At 62.3% G+C, this 16,900-nt stretch overlaps 1 protein-coding gene across 3 annotated transcripts in view; it reads right to left on the reverse strand.

The window, feature by feature from the left end:
* KCNAB2 (potassium voltage-gated channel subfamily A regulatory beta subunit 2) overlaps window positions 1–16,900 on the reverse strand; it is a 38,521-nt gene that overhangs the window by 14,363 nt on the left and 7,258 nt on the right. For 2 of the 3 annotated variants that reach the window (XM_026085679.1, XM_026085680.1), the window contains 2 exons: window positions 9,281–9,400; window positions 8,656–8,697 (listed from right to left, as the gene is read on the reverse strand). In XM_026085679.1, coding sequence (XP_025941464.1) covers window positions 8,656–8,697; window positions 9,281–9,357 — 119 coding nt within the window. In that variant the 5' untranslated portion in view covers window positions 9,358–9,400. The remainder of the gene's footprint in view (window positions 1–8,655; window positions 8,698–9,280; window positions 9,401–16,900) is intronic. The other variant, XM_026085681.1, reaches the window with a different exon arrangement.

Genomic DNA, 16,900 nt, shown 5'->3' on the forward strand with positions numbered 1-16,900 from the left:
CCCCCGCGCTCCCCCTTCCCTCTCTCCTCCTCGCTCCTTCCACTTGCGCGGCTGAAGATACGGCGAGGAAYAATGACAACAGCCTAAATTTAGCCTGCAGCCGCTCTGAAGCAGGGACGTCCTCCCCGAATGCCTGTAAAGCTTCGCTTAACCAACGCGGCTGCTGCGGCRCTGGAAGACGGCGACCCAGCTTATATCAGCCTCACGCCATCAATATTTGATGAGTATSGGGACGCAAACCCAGTGTCACGCCACGAGGAGAAGCAGCAACACGAGCACTTCCCGCGGGAGGGGAGGGCTCCGCGCTGGGAGTCCTCGCAGCTCCCCTCGCTTCCACYGCAAGCGCCTCTCTGTGCGCGGCCGCCGGCAAAGCCCCCAGATTATTTGCCTCTGACCTGTCTTTCCAAATCCGCCCTCTGACGAGAGGTGCTGCCAGCGGCATGACGGCACGGCCCGGGGACGCGTGCGCAGCGCTCCCCTTGCAGCCTGGGGCAAGGGCCTCTCTGCTCTTTAAACCAAACCGGGTGGCACCGCTTTGTGACGTGACTYGAGCGAGGCTTCCCTCAAACTTCTCCAAACGAGAGCTAAACTGATTAAAGAGAAGCCAAATGCCAATTTCTCCTGTTTAAAAAATGGCGCAAACTCATTTTTCTAATTGCCTATTTTGTGATTTGAGGCATAAAACATGAGCGCTTGGTTACACGCTCTGAAGATTTTCCAAGTGCCTGTTCTGCCCCCCGGCCGGGCGTTTCTGCCGGAGCAGCTGCCCGTCCTCGCTGCCGCCCTTGCAAGGAGCACGCGTGCAGCGCTGCCTTGCAGCAGGGAAAGCAGCTCCAGCGGTCAGGAAATAGGTGCTTGATTGACCCCACGGAGAAGGAAATACCAGAGCAGCGTCAGGCTGCATTGCCCGTGTAACGGCACACGTTGACTTCCAAAGCAGCGTTGCAAAAGAAAAATTAGTTGGTGCTGCGGGGGGGATGCATGGGGGAAATGACATAAATTCAGTCGCAGATGAAATGAAAAAACTTGTAATCYACCCATGTTCTCCCCTGCCCCAAAGCTCCTTAGTGCCTGCGGCGGGGCTCGGTAATCCCGCTCGGCTCCCGCGGCCCCGACTGCAGGCTGCGGCTCTTCCGTAAGCGCGTCGCCCATCCCTGAAGGCAGCAGGGAGACCTGGCCGCCTGCCGCGGCCGAACAGGGCCCCRTGCTTGGAAAGGGCACGCTTGCTCCCGGACGAGGTATTCCCGTTTGGTTCCTCCTCTCCCTCCCTTCCTGCAGCCCATCCACCCATCCCTGGCGGCTCCCTTCGGCAGCTCCCTTCGGGGAGCCCACGACAGGGGGAGCCCCCAGGGCACCCGAGGGGGGAAATCGGCTCGGGCGTCTTTGCAGCCCCCATCCCCCAGGCACCCGCATCCGTTCGGCGAGCTGGAAACATCCCCTGCCCCAGGCAGGCGCCGGCAGCGAGCACTAATCTGCCCGCGACCTTTCCGTGTTTGCAGAGAAAGGCAGGGAAAACATCCCTGATCCCAGATTAAAGTTCCTTGCAGAAGGTTTCGGCCGAAGCCCCCGAGCAAAAGAAAAGCCACAATTTTACAGCAATAGGCCCAGCAGTCCAAACCCTTTTCGGGACCACAGCACGGCGAGCCCGTAGCGGCACAGCGTGAGGGAAGGGCCCGCCGCCGCCTCCCCGGGCTCAGCGGGGTCACTCTGCAGGCAGCCGCCCGCCTGGCTGCTCTGCTCAGCTTCACGAACGACTTATTGCCATCGCGTTGCATTTTGCACACTGCAACACCCTAACAGAGAAAAAACAAGCCACGTTCTGCCCTTTCCGTCAGCCCGCCATYGCCGGGCGCGCAGGCCGACGCGGAGAACGCTGCGGCTGTGACGCAAGTCGGAGCAAGCCGCCGCCGCCGCCCCAGTGCCGAATTTGCCGAGCCCCCCCAGCCTCAGCTCACCCAAGGAGACCCCTTGCCCTGCGGGGGCTTCGCGCCGGCCGAGCCGCGCGCGACGCGGGGGGGTTTCGCAGCGTCGAGCCCCCGGTGCCACCCTCCCCGCGCGAACGGGGCGGCTCGGGGAGGAGGGCTGCGCCTCCGCGCACCGTCGGCGCCAACCCGCGAGCGCTCGCGGCTGCGGCGCGCGGGAGGGCAGCTCGCGGGGCCTCTGCCCTCCGCACCCCGCAGCGCCGGTCGCTGCCGCGCTGAATATTTTATCGAAGGAGTATCTTTGAGAGTGCACGCAAAGGCCTCGCTCCATGAATAAATAACTGCCACGGGAATATCAAATGGGCTGTTGTGACTGTGTAAATGTTACCTCCGTTTATTTTTAGGGAAGAAAACGCACAGAGCCCGACCTGCTGCGAGGGCGATCGAGGAAAGCCAGGAAGCAGGCAGAGCCCCGCGGCGGGGCGCCCGTGGCGAGGTGCACGCGGGCAGAGCCCCGCGGCGGGGTGCAAACGCCGGCGCCTCGCGGCGGGGTCCCCACGGCGCAGCCCTGCGGCCGCGCCGCCCCGGCAGCGCCCTGCCCCGGGGCTCGCAAGCCAAGGCTGCTCCCACCGTCGCCCACTCTGACAAAGAGGGAGTAATTAAAAGAACAAAAGTTAGCTGAAATATTTATGTGCCTCTCACTACACCATGTTCTGGACCAACATGCAAAATTAATGGAGCGCCAGCTGGCTTCATGCTTGGAGACGGTTTTCCGGCTCAACATGATATTTCCCAGCTTTCTTTCCCTCCCATGTGTTGGCGTTTATTCTTCCAGCCAACTGCAAAGCAGGGAAGGACGCGGAGCTTTCACTGCACACGGCAAAATGCCCCAGCCAGCTCTTTTAAAACCAGGCCCTTGGGGGCGAAGCCGAGAGGAGGCTGAAAGCTGAGCTGAGCGAGGCGCCGGAGCAGGGCGGCCACGGCGCGGGAGAGGCGGGCGGCCCTGCGCCAGGCCCAGCCTGCACGGTGGCGGCGGCCAAGCCCGAAACGGTCCCGGTTTAACACCGTAGCGAAGCTGCCGGGGTGGGCGGGCGCGAGGCACCGACACGAGCCAGCCTGGAGGATGCACCGTCAGCATATCCGCCCCGCAGCAGGGATCTCCGCTTCTCCTTACGCCTCTGAAAGCGAGCCTTGCCCAGCCTCCCAGGGCGGAACGTCGCAGATGGCCAAGTGCACCTGGCGCTCCAGGAACACGCACAAAAACCATTACAAAGCCGTTCAGACCAGGCCTGAGGAAGTGCAATATTTACCCCGCATATTCTGTGTACAAAAAACTATTCAATAGCTGATTGCTCTGCCAGTAACTTCCCTGGTCGCTAGATGGATAAAGTATTTTTGTAGCTGTTTTAACTATTTTATAATCAAAAATGTAAGAGTATATTACACTTGCAAACTTCCTAATAAKAAGTAAAAAAAAAAAACAGCTTAAAGAATTTAATCAACAAAAGTGATATAAACGTGTTGATTTATTCTAGCCACTTATGCATGCACAAGTGAGAAAATATTCTCCTGTCAATGGCCTGGAAAAGATTTTATTGCAATCAAGAAGAAAAAAAATACTCCTGGACACTCGAGCTGTGCAGCACCAGCGAGTCATTTGCAAAAGGGAGAGCTAAACGCAGAGGCAGCGGAGGCTGAAGCATCCCTCCGATGCCYCCTCGCCGTCTGCTTTGCGGGACTCTGATGGCAGCAGTGTTAGTTCATGCTGACCCCAACCTGTCACGGGAAAACAGCGCTGCCGCCCCCCCGTCTGCCCTTTCTCCAGCTTAGGGATGAACAGCTGATGGTCCCCGGCACCCCAGGAGCCCGGAGATGCTCCTGCACGAGGGGACGGCGGCACGTCAGCGCTGCCGAAACACGGGTGCTCTAGGGACTTTCGTGCTTTCGCGCCTTGCTCGCTGCGTCAGACGTCACGGGCAGGGCGCGTCCGGTTTCGTGCCGACTCCGGCACCGGCTTTCCGATGCCCCCAACCTGCGAGGTGCCCGAGCCGCCGCTCTGCGGTCTCTTACCTATACTTCATGCCCGTCAGGCGGGCCGTGCAGTCGTCCAGCGACAGCCCGTGCGCTCGCAGGAACTCCTCCATGGTCTTGGCCTGCGCCGCCAGGCGCATGTCGCGCAGCCGCCGCAGCTCCACGGCGTCGGCGTGGCGGGCCTGCTGCGGCCCCCAGTCCGCRTGGTGCCGGCTCGCCACGCTGCGCAGGCTCTCGCTGTACGTCATGGACAGCATCCTGCTGCCCGAGCGCGGCACCTGGGGCGGCCGCACGGCACACGCTCAGGGCGCTGGCGCCGGCCCGGCACCCCCGGGAGCTGCAGCGCGCACCCACGGCAGCACCCTGACGCCCCGCGGAGCGCGCACCCGCTCAGCGGCCCGAGGACACCACCCCGGCACGCGCGAGCACCGACCGGCGGGGCTGCTGCACGGAAGCTGCGGGAGCAAAGCACCCCRAAGGTAAACGGCAACGCAGCGGGCTGCAGCGGAACGAAAGCAGTCACAGAGAAGCCAAAGAGCAAAAGGAACCGAGCGCGAAAGGCAGCAGCAGGGAACGGGGGAGCCGCTGCCAGCACTGAAGCTTGGCTTTACGGGACAGACAGCTGGACTATGGGAGGCAGCGGCGCAAGGCCGGCACGCTCCAACGCTCCGGCTCCTCGGAGGCTCTCGGCACCCTGCCCCGGAGTCGCCACAAGGCTCCCGTCTGCCTGCCCGGGAGGAGAGGGTCTCCTGATGCCGCAGGCACGGAGCTCRCCCGAGCAGGCCAGCTCGGCCTGCACCACGCGGCTGTGCCCGGCTGCGCCCAGGCCGCTCCAGGCTCCTCTGAGCGGCACCTCTCGTCCGCGAGGCCCGGCTGCCTCCTGGCTCGCACGGAGCTGGCTGCCATCGTTTGCACTGCCTTAACGAGTCCATAGCAAAGGGCACACGGGTGCCCCGCTGGGAACCGGCTGGCTCCGAGCGAGCAGCTGCAGGCAGGAGCCCTGCTTGGCCAAACTCCGCGGGGCCGCGCGCCCGGTAGGCAGCACGGCTCAGCGGGGAGACCTTCGCCCCRGGGTGCCAGCAGCACCCGCCGGTGAGCGCCGCGGAGAGCACGGGGCTCGTGGGCTGCCCGCATGGTCTCCGGCCACGTCCCGGGGAAGGCCGGCGTTCGCGCAGCGGGCTGCTGCAATCCGAGCAGCGAGCCAACCCTCGCCGCAGCAGCGCGTGGCACYGAACCACGGCGTCGGCTTGCCAGGCGGCGCGGGCGGCCAAAAATAGCCTGCTGCAGAGGGAGCTGCCGGGAACGGCTGGAGACGGGCTGCAGCCCGGGCCGCGCTTCCGCGGGCGCTGGGCGGCTGCATGGAGGGCGTTAGCTTTCCTCTGCCRCTCCGAAACATCCCGTTCAGTGCCTGCGAGGGAGAGGGGAGCTAGGCCCAAAACACGGGCTGTGCCCYGGCAGCTCCGGCATCGGTGGCCCCTCGGCTTTGGGGAAGCGCCTGCTCCGCCTCGGGGACGCCTTGGGGATGCCGGCCCCCGTGCCGAGGGCCTCGGGGCGCCGCACAGGGCTGCGGCAGGGCTGCGCCCTCGCTGCCATCCCCAGCATCTCCGACCCCACTGCAAAGCACCGCTGCCGCTCGGGCTTTCAGGTTTGGGGGCTTCTGTCCCCTACGAAACACATAAGCAGCAGAAGCTCAATCTTTATGGTAGTTTGACTGAAAAGCAAAGTGCACTTTTCCATCAAAATGTGACCTCAAAAAAAAAGAAGGAAGAAGAAAAATCAATAGACATTAAGTTACAAGAAATTACTGAAAACCCCCAGGGAATTCTTGCAATAAACAATGTTTTTGGAAATCTACAACTCTGCGCAGCTCTGGAAAATCGGAGACTAAGGCGCGCTGCTGCGCGTTCACCTTACRGCTTGCTCTCCCTGCGGTTAAGTGAAGTGCTGGAAGCGAAGCGAGGGGGTTCAGCCAACAGGCTCCCAGGAGCCGGGCGCTGAGGGACCGCGCGCCCCTTTCTGCCGCCTCTTCGGGAGTTTCAGCTAAGCAACACGAACAGCGAGCGGAGAGCGCATACAGCCACCAGGTTCATCCACAGGCAATTTATTAGCAAAACCTTTATCGTAACTGAGGAATGAAAAGCAGGATCTCAGCTCGGGATCTGAAGAAGCTGCCGAAGCCTAAATAATAGCATGCCAAGGCAGGAGCTGCTGCTTCCGAAAGGAGGACCACGCACCCGAGATGATTCCTCAAGGAACACGCAGAGCAGAAGCCTCTCAACGCTCGCGCATCCTGCCGCCAAACTACTCTATTTTCTAGGTCACAGGAGACAACTGAGCACCCAAACCCCAAAAACACACAACGCACTTCAAAGGTATAACAAGTGGGAGATGCTTTGGCTTGTAGCCTGTTTGGAAATGCAGTTCTCCAACCTGAGCAAACTAGCAGCTGCTGCCTATCGATCGAATTACAACCTTTTGATTTTCTAGAAGGCAAACAGAGAACTTGTTCTCAGTCAGCACTTTACATTTCACAGCCTATCTTCCTTAAAAAAAAGAGAGAGAGAGACACGCRCACAAACCAGTCATGCAAATACTGAGTTAACTTGAGCAGTAAATCTTTCCAGCTACCCACCTGCCAACAAGAACTGCTGTAAAGTTAATCTGAAAAGAGGAAAGAGGTCCTAGCGCTGCTTCTTTACTACCCGCTGAAAGTCCACACGCAGACAAACCTTGGCCTGACCCAGAGCAGCTGTGATAACTCCGGCTCCAGAATCGAACCCGTTTCTCATTTACCTCCAGACGGAGAAGAGACACTCAAGAGCTCCTTCCTTCCGCCCGTGGAACAGGCGCCGCACTTAAAGCAAACACCAGCCTCTACAGATGATTTCCTAAATCATTTCCCACCTGCAGCAAGCTCRGCTGCACGCAGCGCACAACACCAGAAGGCTTCGGCAACCTACTCCTACAGGCTCAGCAATGGCACAAACTCACCCGGGTTCTTGGAATCCTGCTCATTAAAAAGAAAAGTTCCAGGTTAGAGTTTCCTCAGACAGCTATTAGAGGCAGCACAGCTGGCGTTTTTTCATTAGGGGAGTGTCGATGCTTAGCATCCAAAGCAATYGGTGAATATGACAAGTCCCTCCAGAGTTGAGTTTTTTAGCAGCACTCCATTAGTTCTATTAGGGTATTTTCTTCCTAGCAAACAGAAGCTAAATTATTCATAACATCTTCTCTAAAAGCCTGTGGATGTGCAGCCACTTTACAAACACTGGCATCATTTCCTTCTTCTAAAGCTGATCAAGGTCGGCTGCTGTAGCCAGGCACATTTCGACAACAGGTTCCCCTTTACCGAGACGGGTTGTTACAAGGAGACACGGGGCGACGAGGCCAAAATCCTCCTGGGAGCAGAGCTGTTCCCCTCCGRCAGGACGGAGCCGGGACGTGTGCCCCGGCCCTCGGCTGCCAGCTTCAGAACCGGGCTCAGGAGGAGTATCAGTAACGCAAACGCTTCTGACCCAAACTCTTCCCTAAGCRAGGCTTGAAAACAGATGCTCCTCCATCCGTGCAAGCACTGAAATGCTTCCCAGCACTCCGGTCATGTGCATTCAGAGGGAAAAGTGCCTTTTCCATTTTAGACAGCAAGAGGATGGAGAAAAATGTGGCGTCTTATACACAAGCTAATGAGGTCTCCCTTAATGGAAGGGCCAGAGGAGCAGGGGCTGGAYGGGTTCCTAGAGCAGCTCTGGGGAAACCTAATAGCTCCGGCCCTGCAGACGCAGAGGCGCGCAGCTGAGGCGCAGCACTTCCACCCGCAGCTCTGYCAGGGGCGAGAAGCGAGCCAAGCCCAGACTGACCCGGGGCTCCGGCCTGGGTTCTGGGCACGTCCGTACGCCGTACCTACGCAGCTAGGAAGGCAAGGACATACCACCTGGCCCAAACCTTTGCTTTTCTCGCTGGTGTCCAGGCTGGCAGCCAYCAGTGCCCCAGCGCAAGGAACAGGCCTATGCAGCGCGTGACACGGCTTCCCAGACCCCTGGCCGCAGTGAGGATTGCCACCTATCCCATTAAGTGTGGGGTTTCCCATTTGGTACGGTCAACCCATGAACCGATAAAAAGCGTGCAGGATACGGCTTTTCTCCTATTCTCACAGCAGACCACGACCCTCCTGGAAGCTTCTCCCCGGCGCTTGGGAAGAGAGCTACAGCCTGTGCAGGTCACGGAGCAGGCGCGGGAGGAGCAGGGCTGAGCGCGTCACGCTGCAGAGACCCCTGCCCTGCGCGCGCTCTGCACGGCGGCACCCCGGCCGCGGTCAGGGCTCCCTAAGGCTTCTGGCCGCAGGATTGCAAAGGTGCAGGCATTGATGCACGCTTGCAAGTCCCAGCATGCATATGCTTTAGACTAGGGGCACCCACAAGAAGAATGTAAATTATGGCTCAGCTAACRCACAGAGGCGCGGACTAACATCCAGATTGATTCAGAGAGCCGCGCGCAAATGTGAAAGCGAGACAGCACCGGACGAACAGACGATGTGGGCAGAACGGCAGCACACACCTCTCGGTGGTCCCCGTGCCCTCGGCAGCGCTGGCCACGCCGCCTGGCCCGCAGGCAGTGCACAGGCTAGGCTCCGGGCACGGGCTTCCCGCGCTTTGGCCGCTGCTGCTTCGCGGGGGCATTTTTAACGAGAAAGAAAGGACTCGGTTACCTGTAGAACTGGAGCTGTCGCTTGGGGCTCCCATACCTAGCGCTTCCGACAGCAAAGAGGAGAAAGAAGAAACATGCCACAAAGCACATTAACAACCGTGAAGTGCCAGCTGGGGCCGAGCCGCAGAGCCGGGCTGCAGTGCCGGGCCCTGCCAGGCCGCGGCCAGCTCGGCGTCTTGTGGCGCGGCAGCAGGCTCTGCGAAAGCGGGCCGACAGCACCACCGGCTGGGAGAAGGCATCACCAGCACGGAGCCCTGCCGCCGCTCGCTCGCTCGGCGATGGCTGGCAGCGCAGCAGAGCATGCCCGAAGGCGCAGTGAGGAAGAGCGCTCCTAGTCCTGCCGGGCAGCAGATTAATTGGAGAGAAATCAGCTCTTAGAATAGCGGGCACCAACGCCCAAGGGTGGCTTAAAAACATTTTTGCTACCAGGTGTTTTCACAAGGGTTGAAATGGTTTTTCATTAAGTACATTCAAAAATCACCGTGGCAATTTTACGATATTGCAGTGCTCCACAGGGGCCGCAGTCCCCAGTTTGCAACTTGTACTCCAAAGCTCCTAAAGAGGCGTCCCGTAAGAAAGAGCCCGTGCGGAGCGCTGGGGACGGGGCGCCGCGGCCAGCCGCCTACCTGTAAATCATCCCTGGCGAGCCCGTCTGCCTCAGCGAGAGTCTAGCGGGGGAGTCAGTGGTCGATTCCGGATACATGGAGCCAGCCTCAGTTTTCAAGATCAGTTTTCTATCTTACTCTCTGAAAAAGAGGAAGAAAAGCTGAATCATAGTAAGGTTTTCGGAGCGTGTGAATGACGGTGCTTCCTGTGCAATGCCTCGCACGCCGGATAGGCCTGCCGTGCTCGCCGCAGCCGGCACGTCACGGCCGCCCGGCCCCACGCGCCGAGCGGCTCCCGCACAGGGGGGCCCCTCGGCCGCCCCTCGGTCCCCCGCCTGGGGCCTGGGCAAAAGCTCTTACAGCACACCAGGAAACCGCGAAGAAACGTGGTGCCTGAAAAATTAAGCGCTTTGCTGATGGCAAAGCAGCACCGACAATAAAGGAGCCCCAGGAGAGGGGCTCTGCGCTGCAGGCTTCATCCCCAGAGAGAGCACCTGCAGCCTGCACGCGGCGGCACGCGGCACAGACGGGAGTGCAGGGCTGGTGCGGGGAAGACCCGGACGGAGCCGGCAGGGCTCGTTTGGGCAGGTTACTGCCCCACCGCCCGCAGCCCGCGTGTTAGATACAAGGAGGGAAATCGTTACTGGCGATCGCTTCATTTCCGGGAAAGACGCTTCATGTGTGAGGCTCTTGCCACGTCCTGGTTTAACTGGGAGTAAGTTTTAAGCCAGTTTATAAACCCTCGCTCGGATGTCAGGCTGCAGGCGGGGGCAGCAGCGGCCCCGGTGGGGGCGAGGGCCGCGCCGGGCGGCCGGCGCCTGGCACCGCGCGGGGAGCCGCAGCGGGGAGCCCGCTGCCAGCCCGCTGCAGAGCTCTGCGGACCGCGGGGCGAACCGGGTTGCACCACAGGCAGGGACGGGCTCTGCCCTGAAACCAGGAACAGGGGGAAAAGAGAAGCTGCCGTGCCGGGGCGGGGGCAAAGGAGGTGCTGCRCGAGCTGGGCGCCGCTGCCTGCCCGGGACGCCGCCTCCGGTGGGACCTTGCAGCTTCTCCCAGCATCGCAGACAGCTCTGCTGTTCATGAAACCATTAAAACCCGGTAGTTTTGGTTTAAATGGCCTTTCTTCAGGCCCAGGACAAGGAAGGTTTGTGCTGCAGGCGGCGGGCTGCCCTGCTCCCGGCCGGGCACTGGGATGCGCCCCGGCTCCTTCGGCGGCCGGCTCGGCGCGCTGCAGGCGCGTGCCCGGCGGCGGTGGCGGTGGCGGCAGCGCGCAGCCCGGCCGGCTGCCGAGCAGGCGCCGGCGGCTCTGCAGCCCGCRCCGCCCAATCGCAGCCGCGGTGGCCGGCCCTGCGGAGCCCCGCGGAGCCCCGTGGGACGTGCTGCAGCCCTGCCCCAGCCTGCCCGCGGCCGGGGCAGGAACCGCGAGGAGGGCTGTTTCCTTGCAAACTTTGTGCGTTCGGGCAGAGCTGTAATGCAGAACAACCGCGCTGCCGGTATGCACACACCGCCGCCCGCCTTTTAAACGTGCAGATGCCCTGACTTTCCATTTCGGAGCTGAGAGAGGCTCGGCTCCACCCTCCCCTCCCGCAGCGACCTGCTGGCACCGGGCCGCTCCACCGAGCCGCTGAGCCTCCGTGCAGACGTGACTCGAAGGCCTACGCCGTCGCACCGCTGCAAGGGCGGGAGCCGCGCGGGTTGCCGAGACCCCCCCCGYGGCAGGACACAGGTTCAGCCCGGGCCTCGGGGCTGGGCACGGGAGAACAGCTGCGCTCCTGCAGGACGCCCTGTGCCAGCCCACCAYGGAACAGCTGGAAGCAGTTCCATGAAGCTGCAGCGAGCTGCAGAGAACATCCGAGGACAAGGCACTGCGAGACCCACCGGCTCGCCAAGCTTCAGCTGGGGCACGGTGTTATTTCAGTCCCTGCACCGGCAGAGAGGGGGGAGAGGGCAGCGCATGGGAGATTTGTAACTAATGCATAGGCCAGGACCGGTTCCTCTTACATGTTCTGGATGTTCTGCGTGTAATAAGCTCTCTTGCCTTTAATTTCCAGTATTATTTCCTTCATCTGTTACTTTTCTGCTTGGTGTGCCAGAGGAAGAAAGCACTGAGAGCTGATAAATCTTCACTCGGAGAGATTTAGCAGGGAAGGTCTAACTGAAGTCTCCAGCTGCCAGCCAGCCACACAGCAATAGAGCGAAAACACCAGCAAAACAACCAGCTYTGCAGTCATTTAAAAATCTCCAAGGCAAACAGCCCTAAAATGCAGAAAAGGAAGCAGCAGCTCGGTGAAACGTTTCTTTCGTTTGCCATGCTGCAACCCGAGACCAGGAAACGCACCATCGCGATGCTTCCCCAGCCACCCACAGCCCGGCAGCGTTGCAGGGCCGCGGCGCCGCTCCGGCRAAACGCCGCCGAGGCCGCTGGCTTGGCAGTGCCGGGGTGGGAACGGGCAGCAGAGGAGCAACCCGGCTTCGCCTGTCAGCAGAGCCGCGGCAGCCCGCGGAGCCAACGCGCGCCCTCCCCGCGGCTTACGCCCGGTGCTCTGCACCAAGGCACCCCATGCTCCCGGCCCCGCTCCCCCTGCGCGGTGCGTTTGCCCCGCAGTCTGCCCGGCGCCGTTACGGCAGCCTCGGGGTCATCGCGGCAAAGGACGCGGAGGCAGAGCTACTGCACCAGCTCCCGCAGGCCAGCGCGCAGGAACAGAGGTGGTTTTCCCCGTGGAGGGCTCTCCTGAGCCCTGCCCAGGGCTCAACCCGCACACCCCGCAACACCAGGCCTAAAGCAAAGCCGGGCTCACCTGCGCTCCAAAGGCGACCCACAGCACCTGCCTATTTTATGGGAAAAGGTGCTTGCAGCACCTCCCGTTCTGGCTAGGGAGACGACGGGGCCACGGCTTGTTTGGCAACTGGTGGCACCACGCAGTTGGGTGCTCGAGGCAGCTGTGGGCAGAGCYGGCAGTGCTGCGGCTCCGTGCAGGCGCCAGGTCTCCTCTCCCGCAGCACCCGGGAGCGGGCCTGCTTTCCGGAGCCGTGAATTAAGAGGATTCTCCTGCATATGCATTTTTTGCGAACAGAAATCTTTTTCCATGCTCCTGGCTAAGCACACCCAGCAACCGTATCTGGATTGCCACCAGCCGGATTTCGTTGCTCGAGCGCAGAGCGCCTCCGTACTGCAGCTTGTGCATGCTGGCAAGCAGGGCGCAGCGAGCCAGCCACCCGCACGGCGCAGAGCCGGAGCTGAGCTCGGAGGCACGTGAATTCACACGTGTGCGTGAGCTCAGCCCCGCCAGCGGGGACACGCGGAGGCTTCGCATGGTGCCGAAGCGCCGGCAGGGTGGCGAGGAGCGGCGCGCGCCCCAGCTGGCGTGCTGCATGTCAGCGGCTGCTTGACGGCACGGCTCAGCTCCGGGAGGAGGGCTCAGGGCACCGCGCTGGGGAAGGCTGTTGCATACATCGGAAAGAAAGCGACTGTCACCCTGAAAATCAGCTTCAGGGAAAACGTAAATCTTAATGCCAGTGCAAAACCGGCATGTTACAGCCTCTTAAACACGCTCACGATTGAAACAAGAGCGGGTGAAACCGCGCACGGAATTAATCCTGAGTATGTGGACAAAGCCTTCTCATCCCGTGACTTCTCCTGCAGACTAYGTGTCCCTGCAAGCACCCCGTAATCCTGGAAACAAGAAAATCCCATTTGCCTCAGCACCCAGAGCTTGCCCACCTCTGGCCATGCTGTGCTGTGTTTCGGCCCTGCGCCCCGCGCAAGCCTCCACGGCCGACGCCAGCGACGGGAGAGGAGAGGGCAGGGCTGGGCCGGCGCAGAGGCCGCTGCGGCTGCCCCGACCGCCCGCTCCCACGGCCGCGGCTCCAGCGCTAACGTGGGGCCCCGCGCTGCAACGCGCAGCACAGGATTCTGTTTGCGCATCCGGCTCCGCTACCTGCGCCAGGCAATTGCCTGCGTCGATACTTCCCCGACGATTAAATTAACCAAACTGGAGCATTGCAGAGCTTGAGACGCTTCACACGGAGCCGTATTCCCTGGCGAACGCTAAGAAAAGAGCAGTATGCTAATCGCACACGCGAAGCAGTGATAGCGTACAAACAAAAGACCTGACAGCAAGGAAAGCGATAGAGTAATAAATACTCCAGGAAACCCCATAGTTTCACCTCAAAAGGCAGCTGATGGCCCGCTCCAGCTGCGGTGGTGCAGCGGGTCAGACTTCTGCAACCGCCGGCACCAGCCAGGCTCGGCAGAGCGACCGATCTGGCCCTGGCCGGGGAGGCGAAGGGCACGGCAAGGTGCCAAGGCCCAGGCGTCACCCGCGGGGCTCCGCGGCTGCCCCGTGCGGCTGGCCGGCACGCCGCACAACCCGGGCCTCGGGGCAATGCCACGCACCGGGATCCCGGGAGCGCCAGCTCTGAGCGGCCACGGCAGAGCTGCACGGAGCCGGCGCGGCTCGGCGAGCGCCTCCCCGGGCGCGGATCTCGCCGCAGCGGCCCGGCTGCGGCTGCCACCTCCGCCTTGGAGCCAGCCCGCGCTCCTGCAGGGCGCAGCGCAGCCTCCGCAGAGGCCGGCGCACAGCGCTCGCTAATCTGGGTCAGCGCGTGACATTAGTGCTTACGGACGGGGGCGGATCTGGCGGAGGCTCAGAGGGCTGAACGGCGAAACTCGACGTTCGGCGGAGCATTAGCCTCGCCRAAGGACGTGGAGCCGCAGAAGTGCCGCACGGAGCCCGCCCCGGGGCCGCTCGGGCGCCAGAGGGCTCCAGGAGCTGGGTCGCAGCGCACGTGCCGCACGGGAAGGAAGCCGGAGAAGCTGCTGCACTTCCCAGGGAGCAGCCAGCAGGTTTCCTATGCGCAAGCCCGAAGCTTGCAATGAACCACCCGCGATTCACAGCCAGGCCAGGAAGCATCTGCGGTAGAGGTCTCCTCCTGAAGGATCCATCTGTCCTTTGCCAAAGGGACCTTCTGGAGCGGCCGCCTAATAGACCCCTACCCCAGAAGGAGAGCAGCGAGCCATGCACTTGGAGGGAGGCGCAAGGAAGACCCACGTGTGCTCACGGCCTCCGGCCTCACCCTGCACTTCTGCGCTCCTGCGTTCAGGGGAGCCAGACAGCCACCGCCGGCTCCAAAGACAACACTCACCGGGGGGCGAGCTTGAGCAAAGGGCAGAGCGGCCGGTCCAGGGAGCCTCCACGGCGGCGCTGTACGATGCTGCGGCCGCGCGGCCACGTGCCTCCGTACCGGCAGCGCCCAGGCCCTTCTCGTYGCACTGAGCCCGCGCATCAGCGTGGGCAGCGAGGGAGGGCCGAGCCTCCACGCGGGGCGGCGCGCACGCGGCTCCATGGGCCAGGGCCGCGGGGCAGCGCGATCCCGACCACCTCAYGCTGCGCAGAGGGCGCCTGGCCCAGCTCACAGGCCAGTGAGTCCCTTCCGAGGTGACGTTGACAGGCTGCAGCCACCCAGGGGAGCGGGCGTCAGGGAGAAGCAAGGTTTGTGCAGATGGGCAGCCCCAGCGGAGACSCGCGGGCACGGAGAGCGGCCTGCCGAGAGGGCCCCGGACACRGGCACCTGCCCAGGAGGGTCCTGCTGCCCCGGCTGGCACGGCTGCCCCTCTCCGAGCAGGGACACAGACACCGCCTGGAGCGGCGGAAGGCCTGAGCTCTCCCTGCAGCTGGGGGCCCCGGCAAAGCGCTGCCCACAAGCCCGGTGCCAGGCCCCGGGGCAGACAGGGCAGGGGACGAGCGCCCGGAGCAGCTCCCGCATCCCCCCACCGGCCTCGCCGGGGCCGCAGATGGGCTCTCCTGCTCCCAGAGGCTCCGGCAGGCRTTTTCAAGGCTCTGCTGGTGACCTGCGGCCGCTCCGAGCCCGCGGGTGCGACACACTCCGCTCTGCATTGCAGAGGGGCGCTCCGGGTCCTCCGGACTGAACCTCTCCCGAAGGCAGCGTCGGGAACGACGCGYGCCGGCAGAGTCCCGCCGACGCAGGGAGCCGGCRGGGCRCAGCRGGGAAGGGCTGGCGCGGGCTCGCCCCGCTCCTCGCACCCTCTCCCTAACCACCCRCTGCACGCCACCGCCGCGGACGGGKTGCAGCGCCCGGGGCTGACACCGACGGCCCCGAGGCACCGGCAGCCACACGCGMCCCGGGACACCCCGGCTTGTGGGGCCGGCCCGCCACCCTGCCGCGGCGGAAAGCGCCGGCCAAGAGCCGGCACAGCGAAGGACGCTGGGAAGAGCCAGTGGCCCCTCTGCCCACGCGAGGCAGCAGCCCCGCTATTGCCATTTTCTGCTGGGTTTGATAAATAGCCTCCTCGGTGATGTCCCAGCCCAAACATGCCATGAAGAGGGTGACTTGGTGACAATTACTGATCTGCTAATGCTTCTCTAGACAGCCTCCGCGCTGCCGCATCCTCACACGCTGCCCGTTCCCAGCGCCCGGCCGGCCCCGCGCTCTCCTCGGCCGCCCGCGCCACCGCTGCCGTGCTCCCGGTGCCTGGCCGCGCGGCAGGAGCGCGGAGCCGCAGAGCGGGGCGCCTGCCTGCCTCCCTCCTCTGCGTGCCTGCGGGTCCCTGCTGCAGACCGGCGCAGCCTCCTGCCGGCGTTAACCTCGCAGGCTGCAGCTGCATCAGGCACCAGAGTCCACGAGCGACCGGAGAAAGGAGGATATTTATAAGCCATTCATTAAAACAACCGCTGCGTCCCCCCCCCCCCACACTCGCATTAGGGGCTTGCTGCAACACGTGAGGTGGCTCGTTATTTACTGTGCCGCTGCAGCAACGGCAGGCTTCCTCGCTCRGCTCCGGGAAGCGATGACAAATCCTAAAGTCATATGTGACAAATGAGACAGAGGATTTTTTGGCATTCACGTATGCGAGCTCAAAGGTAACACTGTCCATTCTGCGACCAAGCCCACCAAACTCCTCGACGCGCAGCACTGGAAATGCACGTTTCTTTTAAGAGAGAAGAAAACAACATCCCCCAGCCAGGCGCCCTGCTGCACTGCATCTGCTCGAGAGGCTCGGACGAGACGACTCAGTGCTACTGCACRCGAGCCCTTGAGACCTCGCAACGGGAAGGACCCCTCAAAGCAACGCACCTACCTCACTCGTATGGTCTGAAGGCACACAAATCCAACCCCAACTCTGAAAGTTTTTCTCCCAGTAATGAAGACGTGGAGTTAGGAGAGAGAGAAAAAAAAAAAAAAAAAGGAAGAAGAAGAAGAAAAAAAAGCATCAACTGAAGGCAGAAAACAAACTGGCAGAGATGGAGGCTCTACAGATTTTGGAAGACAGTGTAAAGTGCTGGTCCAGAGCAACCGTGAGCAATCAAGAAAGCTGGAGGCAGATACAGCCGATATTATAATTTTTTACCCCATTCCCTTTCATTCCCTGCAAAAATATTCAGCTGTGAGCCGGCGTCAGGCCAGACGGGAATTCAGCGAGCGCGCAGGGGCGGGAGGGAAGCAGAGCCCTTTGCCATGACTGCAGCAAAGCCGCCCGCTGCCGCGCTCGGCTCCTGACTCGGCAAGTTTGCTGAGCCGGGGCCGCGCAGGGACCTGCGCGCCGGCTGCGCCGCAGCCCTGGCGCCGCACGGGGCTGCTTCCCTCGCCCGCGCCACACCGCGCCACGCCGCGCCGGCAGCA

This window comes from Apteryx rowi, unplaced genomic scaffold (genome assembly GCF_003343035.1).
Source record: "Apteryx rowi isolate R43461 unplaced genomic scaffold, aptRow1 scaffold_67, whole genome shotgun sequence".
Lineage (NCBI taxonomy): Eukaryota > Metazoa > Chordata > Aves > Apterygiformes > Apterygidae > Apteryx > Apteryx rowi.